This window comes from Artemia sp. Qi Xiang Cuo, chromosome 4 (assembly GCF_049724085.1).
Source record: "Artemia sp. Qi Xiang Cuo chromosome 4, ASM4972408v1, whole genome shotgun sequence".
Classification (NCBI taxonomy): Eukaryota; Metazoa; Arthropoda; class Branchiopoda; order Anostraca; family Artemiidae; genus Artemia; species Artemia sp. Qi Xiang Cuo.
The window spans coordinates 44092583-44108336 of NC_142797.1; the positions used below are offsets into that span (position 1 = coordinate 44092583).

The 15754-nt window shown below is 35.6% G+C and overlaps 1 protein-coding gene across 1 annotated transcript in view; it reads right to left on the bottom strand.

Annotated features, from left to right (window-relative positions):
- Nucleotides 1–7297: 7297 nt before the first annotated feature.
- Nucleotides 7298–15754, bottom strand: part of LOC148953148 (facilitated trehalose transporter Tret1-like) — a 93488-nt gene continuing 85031 nt past the window's right edge. Inside the window, exon 7 of the mRNA XM_089087546.1 lies at nucleotides 7298–8095. Within this exon, the coding sequence (XP_088943672.1) occupies nucleotides 7646–8095 (450 nt within the window). The 3' untranslated portion in view covers nucleotides 7298–7645. The remainder of the gene's footprint in view (nucleotides 8096–15754) is intronic.

The window sequence follows — 15754 nt, forward strand, 5'->3', positions numbered from 1 at the left end:
TTTTGCCTGAAAAAGCCATAATGAAGACACGGCCTTAAGGCTATTTCTGGCAAACAAACTGTTGATCGACAATCACGAAAACAGATTTGCTTATCAGCAAATGTTGATCAACAATAATTTTCGCGAGAACACAGATTATTATTACTGTTGGAAATAAATGACAGCATTAAAATAAATCCCCACGACATTCATCCTTGAATTTTCCCGCTTATGTTTGACCAACAAAATTGACAAACAATGATTTTAGTTTTCGTTTTCATCCACATTGTGGATAAAAAAAAACAGACCTTTATTGATTGCTAGAACAAGATTACTAATCAACAATGTCTCTACAAAACAGATCGTTAGTCAACAATGTCGCCAAAAATTACCATTATTCAAACCACAACTTATTTAATCAAGTGCGTTTAATTCCTGCAAGACGATCAAAACTCCAAACGTCGGCTCTTTTAATTGTCAAAATGACAATCGGACTCCTTGACTAACTGAATTGAAAACTACCATGAAAATGGATTGAAAACGTGTTGCTTGGAAAGGAACATATCCTTTTAATATGCAAACTTTTTGTATATTTACCTAATTTAATTTTGTTTTTGTGGGTTAGAGCAGAGTCCCGGTAAGGGGTCTTTCGTACAGGATTGGAGCATTGGAGCTGCCTGAGTTTTAGAGATTGAATTATACTTAAATATATATATATATATATATATATATATATATATATATATATATATATATATATATATATATATATATATATATATATATATATATATATATATATGTATATATATATATATATATATATATATATATATATATATATATATATATATATATATATATATATATATATATATATATATATATATATATATATATATATATATATATATATATATATATATATATATATATATATATATATATATATATATATATATATATATATATATATATATATATATATATATATATATATATATATATATATATATATATATATTTATATCATATATATCAAGTTTAATCGGTTATGGTTAGTTTTCCTTATAAAAGGTTTTGAATTAGTTTCGGGCTCTTCAGTTTTATCGAATGCATGAAATAAATATAGACAAACAACTGTGGTGAAATCGAAGTAACAATTCAGGCATCACTTGAAGAAGTTCGTTTTGGTCCATTCTTGACAAATATCGGAGTCTGAATAGAAGAAGTTGCGGCTTAAAAAATCGAAGTAACTTATCCTCTCAAATGTGACACTGTGAAATCTACAGAAAGAAAAAAAAGACATTGGAAGAAGTTCACTGTTGGGAAATCAATCACGAAGAAACGGTAAGAATCAGTAATATCTTCGCTATTCTCTCTTGCATTATTGACTGTACTGTTTGTAGAAAAAAACAACTGACACTTGAAATTAAGTTCGATTCCATCACTAACGAATTAGATGCTACAACACAAGCGCTAGACATAGGGTGATCAATCAGCGAATAGGCTTATTAGTCAGTCAGAGAAATTCATTTCTCAGAAAGTGTCAAGAATGGAAGGAGTAGAATCTGAAGCCGAAAATTTACAGCAAGCTGGAATCGTAAGACTCGAGCACAATCCCAGCCTCAAGAAAAAAAAAAAAAATCGGTGATCAAAAGACAAAGGGTGAAAAAGACATACGGTGATCAATCAGCGAATATGGATTATTATTACTGTTTAGTCTACAATGTTTCCCCTGAACAGATTGTTAATCAATAATGTCGCCAAAAATGGCCATTATTGAAATCACAACTTATTTGATTAAGTTCGTTTAATTCCTGCGAGACGAGGAAAACTCCAAACGTCGGCTTTTTCAATTGTCAAAATGACAATCGGACTCCTTAACTAACGTTTAATTTCTGCAACTAAGCGTTTAATTGATGACTGTTTTTTAATTCGAAATTGATGCTTTTTGGTAACTATAGGCAAATTTCAGGACTCACATCCTTATATGAGCTCGTAATTCACGTTATTGCTAGACGGCCACAACATGAGCTTCAGAGAGTATTTACATCATCTCCAAAATACACTCAATTGAAGGAATTCTGCACCTACAAAGGCAACAGGAAGCCTTACCATATAAACTATTGCACTGCTCGTGTACTTGAATTACGGCTTCTTTAGTTTTGGCATGTCCAAATTCAAGAGCTGCTGCTATTTTGGTTACGACATCAGCCAGATTTTGCTACACGTTTCTTTATTTTCTGCTGCATATCTTCTCTAAAATGTTGCTGGGGTATGTCGTCTGCAAAATTGCTCTCATAACTTTTCTCTTGGGGTTAGATTTTACGTCTTTAGAGAATTGGTAGAATCTAAAGACGAAATCTATTGAGTGGCCGTAGTGGCCATCCTTGCCTTGCCACCACGGTCAGTTCCTAAATTACTACGATTGCCCAAATTTGCGTGCTACACAACGATTTTTGGTGCTACAGTGCAATTTTTTTGGCGTGTGTCGCGGCTCACGCCATGACACGCGCATGCTCTATTTAAGAATACTTAAGTTAGTTTTTAAGTCTATTTTTTACTGTAAAGGAATAAAAATACATCCTGAGTTGATAAGAGCGTTGAATGGGAAAATGTACGCCCACACATATATCCCGTGTTTAAATGTTTTTAGATTATTGTCATGCATAAAACTCCTCTGAAATATTTGATTTAAGACACATCATGTAATTTCATTTTATATGTCATTATTTTCAATTTGATCATACAAGAAAGAATTGCTAAAGTCAATGTAGCCCATGCCACAGTGCTACACATAATGAATTAGTGCTAAAATAACACTTTCGCGCTACAGGCGACAACTCTGCTTGTCCACCAGAATCAATTGCTACTGACAATTGTTTCTTAAAGCGTTTTCTTGGCTGCAGAAAACACATTATTAATCAACAAATATCTATTAACAGTAGTTCGCTTGAATCATGAATCAACCATAAGATTTACAATGGGTTTTCCAAATCTTAAAGGCTAGATACGGTATTTGAGCCTCAAAAACGAAAATAAAATACAAAAAAAGAATATAAAACCGAAAACGGTTCTTCTTAATTGAACAAATTTTTAAACTTATTTCATTCGTGCAACTCTTCCAATTTCAAATTTAGAAATCCTTAGCATTTTTCTCCAAAACATTTCGGGTTGTTAAGGAATGCTGCTAACAGTTTCATGTTAAATCATGAGACAAAGTTACAACCGTGATTTCTTTTCCACTAGATAGCGCTTGCTTGGCTCTATCGCGTTTGAGTTTATTATCCCTCAAGGCTTTACCCGAGCGGTCGAGCGAGCGTCCAAGTTTAGACAAAACATAAAATGTCGAAAAAGAGGAAAGGTGCAGACTTTGACCTCGATGACCTGGACGTTTCTGGTAAGTTCAGAGCCTGATTATGATATTATATTGTAGCTAAGAATGCGACCTTTCGAATGAGATATCACTAGTCTAATTCTGAGCTGTAGTTTAGCCCCAAACAAGGTTTCTAACGATCGGTTACCAAATGGTCACGTCAGGCATTCATTGCCAAACCACACCTAGGCAGATTTGTACAGCAAACGAGGCAGCAAGTCCTTTTTATGATCGGGAATAGGCACATTTTCTTTCTGTTCCTCCTTTTTACTGGTAACAAGGGTAAGAGAGCTATTTTGTGGGATGCCTCAAGCAAGTGTAGAGGCCAATGGCCTATTTTATTGCATTATATTATTATTATTAAGTGATGCACTTACCTTGAATTTCATTTCAGCTGGCCCAAGCACGAGCTCTGACTCCATGAGAGGTCATGGTCCTAAGCCCTTTGAAGAGAGACTGATCAAGAAAAGGAGTAGAAGAGCTACCAAGAAAAAGACTGCAGAAGAAGCAGCAAGGCTTTTATTCATACCTGATTGTGATTCAGATCTCGATATCTCGTCCGACGACGACCCAAACTGGGCACCAGACAATCCAGATCAAGAATTTCAACCTCTACGTTCTCTCAACTGTTATGGCAATGAAGACAGAAGTGATGAAGAGGATATTGACCACACAGACGACATCCCTTTATCAATGCTTGGCAGGTTCGAGTTAGACAATGGTGATGACACGAATCAATTCGACTTGCCTCTCCCGGGCTTGAATGACACAGCAGCGTCAAGCAGTTCTTCAAGCACATCATCAGCACCAGTGGCAACTTCTTCTGCAATACAGTCAGCAACAGTTATTGCACCTGCTGAACCCTTCGTCCTTACAATAGCTAAGAAAAATGCTCCTTCCCAAGCAGTGGCCATTCTAGTAACTCCAACTGATGCTCCTCAGGTCACGGAAAAACCAGCAGCAAAAACAAGGTAGTAAAGGAGGCAAAGCAATACAAGTGGATAAAAATGGAGCCCAAACCTCGAGATATTACCTGGAAGGGTTCTATGCCACACTATGACGAGATACAAACGCCCCTTGATCTCTTCCGAATGTTTATCACAGAAGACATTCTTTCAAACATTGTGGACCAAACGAACCTGAATGCCACGAGAAAGAAGAATCTTGTTCTGAAACTTTCTCTTGAACAGCTGCACAGATTTCTTGGAGTTCCAATTCTCAAACTTCCGGCTATGAGAATGTACTGGGAGAATGGAATACGATATTCCCCGGTGGCTGATACCATGAGCAGAGATAGGTTCATCAGCTTGAGATCTTTCTTCCACATTTGCGATGATACCGAAAGGGGAGGCTGGTCATGATAAACTGTTCAAGATCAGAAGACTATACGACACATTCAGGGAGAATCTGAAAAAAATAGACCCTGAAGAGATCCAAAGTATTGACGAACAGATGATCCCGTTCAAAGGAAGAATTGGATTTCGACAGTACTTTAAGGACAAGCCCCACTCGTGGCGTGTAAAGGTTTTCACGAGAGCCGGCATCAGAGGAATAGTATGTGACATAGAGATATATACAGGAAAAGGATCTGTTGAAATTTCTGAACTTGGCCAAGGTACTGACGTTATCCTTCGGCTTGTAGAAAATCTGCCAAGGTTCATGAACTTCAAGCTGTTCTTTGATAACTTCTATGCTGGCATCGATCTCATTCACAAGCTTCGGGTTGAATATGGCATCGAGTCATGTGGTACGATACGCAGCAACAGAATGAGGGGCGCTGTTCTAGATACCGACGCCAACATGAAGAAGAATGGACGAGGGTCAGTGGACTTCTGTTTTGAAATACATTCAGAAGTATCGGTAGTAAAATGGTATGACAACAAACCAGTCCATTTGGCTTCGTCATACTGTGCAGTCACCCCAATTGATAAGTGTCAGAGATGGGATGGCACAACACGGAAATACGTCGAAGTTGATCGCCCCCGAATTGTCCGTGACTACAACAAATCAATGGGGGGCGTAGATCTTGCTGACATGTTCCTGGAGCTTTACAGGACTGACATTCGCTCGAAGAAATGGTATATGAGGATTGTGTACTACTTCTTTGACATGGTTGTGAACAACGCCTGGCTGATACACCGCCGATAGTGTAAGCAGACCAATGTTCAGCATATGTCTCTACTGTAATTCAAAATGGACATTGCTCGTGGGTTGGTTCTTACTGGCGTATCTCAAAGTCCTCGAATTGGAAGGCCATCCTTATTAGTTACGATGTACAATACGTCTACCTCGCGAGGCGGGATGCCTTCGGAATCAACGAGGTTTGACCAGACCTCACATTTTCCGGATAAGACTGAAAAGGGAAGGTGTCGCTATGAGAAGTGCGTTAGGGGTGGAACCAGTCGAATCATGTGTTCGAAGTGCAAAGTTTGACTGTGTTTGAACTCAGATCGCAACTGTTCCACATATTTTCACCTAAAATAGTACCTGTATATACCTGACGTGACCATATGGTAACCATTCACAGTTTGTATTTTGAATGAAATAAATTTTTTTTTTAAATAAATATGTTCTAGTTGAACCTACAGGATCACTCTCTGCTATTTTCAGATTTTTTACGCAACTCCTTCTTGGTTCAGGTCTGAAAGGGTTAAGAAGGATGCGAAGTAAAGCCTAAATTTAAGTCGTGTTGAATTTTATGTTTTCTTCGCTTACGTTGCATAAAGACCTTTTTATAAGGTTTATTTTATATATCTTTAAAACCTAAAAAACAAGCAAAAATTGCTAAAAAAAACAATGTTTTTCAGATGAAAAAAAGGCGAAGTTGTATCTGAAAACGAACAAAAATTATTGCTTCGCAGTTTATACAACGATGTTTGACAAACTTCTCCAAACAAACCGACCCTTGGTATTTTATTATATTTATAGAATTCTGAAAAAGGGGTGTCTTATAGAAAACTAGGATTTCTTGAGTTTTTTTTAGAGAATTAAAATTTTGTAGTGAAATTTATTGATTTCATGGCCGGTAAACGAATATTGACAGCTTTATAAATTAGTCTTTTATTTTGGGCAGGCTAATTAAGGCTTTTCTGCTCCTAATTTTGTTTATTTATATTGGTTTTTGTGTTTTCAGTAAAGCGCTAGATTATGCAAAATTCTACAATATAGGGATATTTCAGAACCAATTTATTAGAAAGAATTTTTTTTTTGAAAACGTGATGCATAAACCACGAATCATTAACTTTCGGCCGTTTGCTCTTTGGTTTTATCAGAAAAAAACTCTGTTTTTTAAAATTAATACCATACAAGGATAGGATCTTCACTAAGTTATTTTTTTTATCCGCTACACGAAATGTTTGAAGATAATGTATAAGTTAAGGACTAAGTGGGTTTGATGAGTCAGACACTGCTCAATTATTAATTTAAGAGCAAAACTTGGTTGTCGTATTCTCTTTCCTACCTAAAAAAACGGTGTTCTTATCTAAAAAATTATATACATCGTTTCTTAGTTAATAAGCATCACTGTGCTGAGTAATTTATTTTCTACAGAAATGAAGATAATGACTATAATTACGACACTCACTCTTATCACCTTTTTTCAGTAAAGGAATTTAAAGTTCCAGTAATTCTTTGTTTTTTATGGCTACATTTTTATCATTAATTTAGTATATTAATTGAATTTGAAAACCTTTCCCTTCAATGTTTTCTTCATTTTTAAGTGAATTCCTTTAAAATGTATAGAAATACAATTTTCTAATCATAGATTGATTTTCCAGTTCGGATGATTGTTGCCGCAAACTAAAGAGATTGCTAACTACCATTCAAAGTTTAAATATTTTTATTTATTAATCAATATTCTTATTTTTAAATGAAACTGAATAGAAAGCATGAATAGTGCATAGTGGACGGCGTTTACGCTGTGTAAAATTCGAGAACACGCCGGTTTTTGGGTTATTTTCTTCGTTACTTTAGAAATAAATTACAGTTTCATATTTTCATTGAGTAAAACATGTCTTGTTTATGCATGCCTATAGTAGAAGAGCATTAGAATATTGTACCGCTTACAATAGTACTCATGAAAAAAGAGAAACCGAATAAGGTAAAACAATGGATATAATTCACATAGCTTAGCATGATGCAGCCTATAATATCTCTGATTGACTTGTCAGAAATACAAATATAAAACATCCCGTAACTCTTATAATAACTAAATGATCTCAGAGTTTAATAAGGCAAAGAAAACCATTTTTGACATGGTCCCTTATTTGTTGCTATCATTTGGACAGATCAAATGATTGTAGATTGGTAGGCTTTCTTCTCTACTTCAAAGGCAGTATTTCCAATACCCTCTTCTTCGCTTGTGTTACTTTCTGATTTTGCTTCTTCATTGGTGAACAGGGCTTCTACCTGCTCAAGTGACAATCCCTTGGTCTCCGGGATAAAAAATAAAACGAAGAAATTCGCTACTATCATGTTTGACATAAACAACCAAAATGCTCCGTAGCTGCCTAAATAATTTTTTAACTGTGGAAATGATCTTACTCCCACAAAAATAAACAAATTACTTGCAAAATATCCAACGGAACACATAATGTCTCGATACCGTGCAGGTGACATTTCCGACAATAGAATATAAGGAACACTGAAATATCCACTTGAATATGAAGCATAGTAGAGAAGTAATGAAGCAAACGGAATCCATCCTACATGAGATAGTAGATCCGGGTCCAAAGTTTCCTGGAAGAAAGAACGGAAATAAATTAAGCCATTTGGATGTAATTTCTGCAGGTAGTCTTTCAAAATACTAACAACAATATCTAAAAAAAAACAGCACTTCAAGTTAGAGCTATAATGAATAAAAATTTCTATAAATGATTAAGACAGGCCTAAAATAAACTAAAACTAAAATAGAAAATAACTTGAAAATTAAAACAAACAAAAATAACCACAAACAGGAATTGAACCTTGCTAGAAACTCCAGATTTTTTTTGTATACATCAATATATTCTAAACTACCAGCTTAGTCTAGTTACACTAACGCATAGTAAATCTTCATCAATATTTTCTTCCTTTTCAGTCCTTTCCATTCAAACACTGTTGGCAAATAATCTATGGCCTATCATTTTGATAGATGGCATGAAAATTTACGAATTGGCGTTTAAGAACTTTTATTTTGGAAATAAGTTTTCTATTTTTAGATGAAATGGAATCAAAACTGGAAAATAAGAGGAAAAATGATTTTTTATGATAAAAAATCAAAATTGAAGATTACATATATTTATTGGAAGGAATTATCTTTTTTTCTTGGAAATTGAATCAGAATTTTATTTTTTCTGCTGTCACTGATGTTGTGATAAATAAAAAGACACGTGTTGACTTACTAGAGAGTAATGTGGCAGCTATTATGTAATTTTGTTCCCCACTGACAAGACAATCTTATAAAACTGAAAGAGGCCTTATTCAATTAGAAGTCAATACTTATAGTACCTTTACAAAGGCAAAAGGGATAAGAGGGTAACCAATATCCTTCACGTGTCCTTTTGTTGAGTTTCCACTTATTCATTCATGGAAATTCCAGTTTGTTTCAAGTTTGACTATATTATCCTTCTTAATTTCTTTTCGTTTCAGGTTAAGATATCACTGTTTACTTTTCTTTGGTTAAATTTCCTCTTTCTGCTTTCTATCATAAAGTACAATCATAACGCTTTATTCAATTATCTCTCGAGGGCTCGCGATATCCTTACATAAGGACTTTCGAGTTTTATATTTTATTATTATTTTTTGGCAGATTTTTCTCATTTTCATATTTTTCTCAGTAGTTAGAAGGGGTTGTTTGAAATTTATTTAATTAATGCTGAAAAATGGAAACCACGAAACTTATCTAATTGTTATGTTTATTTTTATATAAAATGATGCAAAGACAAGGCTTTTCAAAAGTGGAATTTGTGGTATTTGCCTGTAAGTGCTGTATAAAGGTGGTTCTCGGAGTGATCCTGCTAATTATAGGCCAATTTCTCTCTCTCTCCGATCTGTTTTCAGCAAAATTTTTGAGAAGGCTACGCTATCCAGGCTTCTTAGTTTTCTGGATCCAAAGAATGTTTGCATGATTTCCAGTTGGCATTTCGAGCGAATCATTCTACAGAGCATGCTTGCGCAGCACTCCTGAATTTCATTCATCCGGCAATAGATTCTGATCTTATCCAGGAAGCTTTATTTTTGGATGTTCTTTTCGATGGGTCAAAGCTTTTGATTTTTTGACCCATCGGATTCTTCTTTGGAAACTATCACATATTGGTATAAGATCAAATGATTTCTCTTGGTTTGAATCATATCTTTCTGGTAGGCTTACGTCAATTAATCCGCTTTTCCGGAGCCCTTCTGAAGTAGATTTTTGCTTCCCTAAGAGATCTGTTCTTGGGCCCGTTTAATATTTGATTTTTGTTAATGATCTGATTTTGGCAGTCAAAAACACCAGGCCTCTAGCATACTGCAAGCTGTGTCATCCTGGTGCTGCTTCATGTTACAATACTACTTCTAATAAAAATGGTTTCGTTGCTTTTGCTGATGGCATCACTCTTGGGACCCTTGGGAAGACGGAATGTGATATCAGGTCTAACCTTGTGGCAGTATTCGAGAGAGTAATTTCATGGTTTGATGCAAATTACTTGGCCTTGAATGTTCGCAAGTTAAATTTTCTTATTTTTTCTCGAATTGGTTTAGCTTTCCCTCAGCTTACACACCTTCAGGAGTCACAAGGCTCCTTGTGTAGACTAGGGAATCGGGTGGTCCGGTTTCTTGGTATCCTGCTTGATGAGAACCTTGTGGTATCACTGAGTTTGGGTATCACACAAAAATTCGGACACACATTTCCTGGATCTATTCTGAAGCTTCTTTTTTCGGCCATGTCCAGTCTGATTCCTATTGCCCCATTGTATGGATGTCTACTTTGCTTCTACACCGCGGTCACTTTCTGTCATGCATAATAAAGCACGGCGTCTGGTCATGGACACCAGCCGTTCCTCACCAAAACCGCTCTTAAACTTACAGCCTATTTACATCCTTTCTTGTGTGCTTCTTTTGTCTTTCATCAGCTTCTTGGCAATCTTCCAAAATCTCTTCTAGAAACTCCTTTGTTTATTTCTGATTCAGTTCCGTAAGGTCTCTGTTCCTCACATAATATCTACATTCCTTCTACCCCTACTGTACGGTCAGATTTCAATCCCCTCATTGCTCTGTCAACAGGTCTGGGATTTCCTACCTTCTTAAGTACAAAGATCCACTCGTTTGGGACTTTTAAAGGGATTCTTAAGAACCGTTTAGTTAGAAATAAAACAGAATGGCATTCTCTTTTTGTTTGTTTATTTTATTACTTTTTTCCTTTTCCTCTGTGGAGTTGATGTCCCTTGAGTATTTATTTAATGGCGAATGGTAGTCTTCTCTGCGGTTTGACTCACTTTCCTCAGGTATTGTCTTTTTTTAATCTTATATGTTATTTGGCTATATTTCTCTTTTTTTTGGTTTTTGCATATATTGTATTTTTTTTATCCCTCTTGTCTCCTGGCTATGGAGCCTTTCGAGGGGGAATAAGAGTACTGTACTTCCAATCTGTATTTACTGGTGAATGGTAAATATTTATTTACTCTGAACTGTGAAGTCGGGAGGAAGGGAATTTAAGGTAAACACGGAGATTTAGAGTGGATAGAAGTCCTTTTTTTGATTTTTAGTCCAAAATTCTATGGGGTGTCCTTTGACAAAACCACAACTTGCAAAACGATTGGAAAAATATTTGAAAATAGCACTTGGTTGTTGGAAGCCCTCCCCCCCCCAAAAAAATGTGTTTAGTTTTTACTACTCGGCTTCAAGGATTAATTGATATGGTAAAGATTTTGAATTTATTTTTCTTATGTGTAGATGGTACATAAATATAGTTTCGGAATTAAAAGATGTTGGGATCACTGAAAGTAGAGGAGGAAGAAATATTTATAAATAGACACAAATAGGCCTACCTCAGTGATATGAGGTATTAAACAAATAGAGTCACTAGGTGGTAGTCTATATGGTTGTAGATATGGGGCTATGGAAATGCTTTAGTCGACTTGCCAAGGGTCGATTGTCAGAGATTGACAGGCCAGTGATCGAAGACTGAAAGCACATAAGCTTAATGAAAATTTGATGGGTGAATATTTACAATCCAAGAGAGTTTTTCCAAGGAATTCCATACCACTGACCTATACAGTACGGAAACTAGCAGTTTTCAAAGTTGCAAGGTTAGGGTAATCCCCATATTTTAAACAGTAAAGCCGGCTAGCGCTTTAATCGAAAGAAGCCACCAAAAGTTTTATGAAGTCAATTTGACTGTAGGTACATGCCAAGTAAATTTCAAATAAACCAAATTACCACTTTACAGAAAGAAGCTGATTCCCGAAGTGACTTTGCTTCGGAAAATCCGTTCATTATGTTTGTTTTTTCGGTTTAGGCACTCGCACTAACTTTTTAAACCATTAGAAAAAATGCATACTCTTACTGCTGAAACAATTGCGATAGAATCTCGTTTCGGAAGAACAATGAGACTACTTTGTGACTCCGAACAATGCACCACGTCGCTACCTGTCTGCATAAGACCAGACACTAGGTAAGGGGCTAGGGAATTTTGGAAAAGCTTCTGGCTCGTTTATGTTCTCCAGTCCTGCAGTTTGAAGTGTTCGTGTGATTACGGTTCAAACAAAGCGCAACATTCCTACCTTTTGGTTAATGGGCCTACTTCCTTCCTCAAAACTTTTTAATAGATCTATTTCTGTCTAATAATTAACGAAACTTCTCGACTACTAAGGTGCTTGCGTCGTAATATCTGGGATGGAGCTCAGGGTCGAATAACCAGCGAATAAAAAATACAAAATGCTCCCATTTTGAACAAGGAGCTACCTTTCTTTTAGAAATCAGCCGTAGGGATGACTTTATGTAGCTTGGAATTTCTCACTGTTCTTTTCAACCGAATCAGGACTCACTTTGTTTTTCAGAAGCAAGTCTGGACATGACTTCCTTTGCACTGAATAACCGATAGTGTACAATTTCCTAAATAATTTCTGAGACCAAACTGCCTTTCCATGACGATAAAGTAAAAGTTCAAAATAGGGATAAAATCCTTTTTAATAGACAGTGTATAGAAAATTCACAAAAATACCAGATATTTGGGTCACATATACAGTGATCGTCATCAGTAGTAAAATAAACTAAAACAATTTAAAACAAAAGCTTATAAACGAAATCAAATAAAACTACATATTGTTTAAATCTCTAATTATTTTCAAAGAAAAGGCGGAAGCTAGCCTCTTTGACCTTCATGGAATCGGTTCATTAGTGTTCAATGATATAACATTTGGACAAACGTCAACTAAATTGGGTGTATTGAACTTTACTCTGTCAGATTTTAATAAATTATCATAGATAGAGTTCAGCCCATATTCACCACACTACCCAAAGTATTATTACTCTTTAAAGCTACCCTTAGACCATTGCTTTGTAAAATTCACTCCTTGTAGAAAGACAACTCCTCCTCAAAACATTTTAGAGAGCAAATACTAAAGATCCGATCAGTTAAAGAAATGATCAAACCAATTTTTACTTGGCGAGCATGACCGGAACTATAAAACAAAAATCTATTATTATTTGTCGGTTTTCTGTAAATTTTAAAATCCAGACTATTCTGATTTTTCAAAAGAAGAACATCAAGAAAAGGAAGTTTCCCATTCTTTTCCAATTCAACAGTAAACTTTAACCCCCCCCCCCCCAAACAATTAAGATGTTTCAAAAATCCTTTTAATTCCTCCTCCCCATAATCCCATACTGAAATAATTTCATCCATATACCGGCCTCAGAAAATATGTTTTAAATTATTTTGTGCAATAAGTTCTCTTATTTTTTTCTATTCAGAGGTGAGTATTTCGAACAAATAAATGGTTTACCTATGGGGAATCCTTTATCCACTTTATTAGCTAATAGTTTTGTGGAGAATACTGAATCAAATGCGTTAGATTCATATTATTTAAAACATATTTTCTAGGGCCGGTATATGGATGACATTATTTCAGTATGGGATTATGGGGAGGAGGAATTAAAAGGATTTTTGGAACATCTTAATTGTTTGGAGGGGGGATTTAAAGTTTACTGTTGAATTGGAAGAGAATGGGAAACTTCCTTTTCTTGATGTTGTTCTTTTGAAAAATCAAAATAGTCTGGATTTTAAAATATACAGAAAACTGACAAATAACAATAGATTTTTGTCTTATAGTTCCGGTCATGCTTGCCAAGTAAAAATTGGTTTGATAATTTCTTTAACTGATCGGATCTCTAGTATTTGCTCTCCAAAATTTTTTGAGGAGGAGTTGTCTTTTCTAAGGAAAATACTAATAAGCAACATGTATCCAGAGTGTTTAATTAACCAGACTTTTTTCAAAAAGAAGAAAAAGGTTTCTAAAGATTTCTAAGGAAGTCTTGGAGACAACTCGGGAGAAGGATGTTTTTCATTCCTTACCATATGTACCCGGGCTAAGTGAAAAACTTAAAAGAATTTTACAAAGCAATGGTCTAAGGGTAGCTTTAAAGAGTAATAATACTTTGGGTAGTTTTCTAAATTCTGGGACGGAACTAACTTCATTGGGGCAACAAAGTGGGGTTTATCAGATCCCATGTACTTACGGAAGCTCATATGTGCGACGTACTAACCAGAGTTTGGAAATGAGATTGTTACAACATAAAGATTCTGTTTCTTCGGCTTTAAAGTAAGATTCTAAGTCTGAAGATTTTACTTCAGCGCTTTCAGAACATATTTTTAATTTTCCAGACCATTTTATTTTGTTCGAGAATGTCTCTTTGATTTCTAGGGATCAGGTTTAAAACAAAATTTTCGTGAAACTCTTGAAATAAAGAAAATCCTATTCAAGAATTTTGCTTTGAATCGGGATACAGGTGAATATGGGCTGAACTCTATCTAATGATAATTTATTAAAATCTGACAGAGTAAAGTTCAATTCACCCAATGTAGTTGACCTTTGGCCAAATGTTATAGTCATTGAACGCTAATAAACCGAATCCAAGAAGGTCAAAGATGCTAGCTTCCGCCTTTGCTTTGAAAAGAATTAGAGATTTAAACAATATGTAGTTTTATTTGATTTCATATATAAACTTTTGTTTTAAATTGTTTTAGTTTTGTTTTATTACTGATGACGGTCACTGTATATGTGACCGAAATATCTGGTATTTTTAGTGAATTTTCTATAAGCTGTCTATTAAAAAGGATTTTATCCCTATTTTGAACTTTTATTTTATGTACAATTTCCGGGCCGAGTATCAGCAGTTGCTTTGTTTTTGCACTGAACCAGGGTATCGCTGGTTTCAAATTAATGCAGGATTTAGCTCATCTTTAAACCAAATAGGCAATTATATTATTCTTCAAACTATTCAAGACTTAGCTTATTCTGCAACCCAGTCAGGATTTAGCCCGTCTTTTCATTGCGCCAACAACATGTCCCTGCATGGACACAGCTCGTTCTTGCACGAAGTTAGTCCACAGCGTAGACTTTACTTGTTGCTAGGCTGAGTCAGAACTTGGATCGCTTTTGCACCGGTCAAATACCTAGCTCGTTCTTGCACCAAACCTGGATACAGCTTATTTCTACACCAAGTCAAGTCGTATTGCACCAAATAAGGACGTATCCTTTTTTTCTACTGAGATTCACGATCTTTCATGATTCCAGTTTCAACAAGATGCAAAATATCAATATTTCGGCTTATAATCAGGTGCATTAGGAGAGGAACTTTTAAGGTTGTTGATTCGATTTGTATATATGGCCAAACAGATATAATTTTCCCGCATGGAATTAGTTCTAAAAAGTAAACATGCCTACTCTTATACTAAGCTCAGCTCCTGGGGCTGATTGAGTTATGCACTTCAAGGTGACCAAGGATGGGCAAGTAACTAGAGGGAGTGCTTTTTGCCTCCCAATTTAATTAAATACTCCCCTCAACATGCCCTGAAAGCTTCAACTTGATACCTTTATCCTTCCCAAAGATATCACAAATACGCCCTTATGACAAACTTGGATGGACATAATATATTTTACCTTAAACCTTAGTTCCTCCAGTGCCTCCACAGGTACACAGGGAGTCGACGAGTGGCCTCTAATCTTCCCTCATGTGAGTGGCTTCATATATGTATTCCCTCTCCGCGACGAGACTCGTCTGTAAGGCTCTTCTGTCACGTTCATGTGTCCTGCGGAGTGTGTTCTTTGGTCTTCCTCGGCGACGGGTGCCTTCCGATTGCCAGTGGAGGAGCATTTTTAGAAGGATGTGATATGGCATACAGAGGATGTGTCCAAGTATCGCCATTTACGTTGTCGT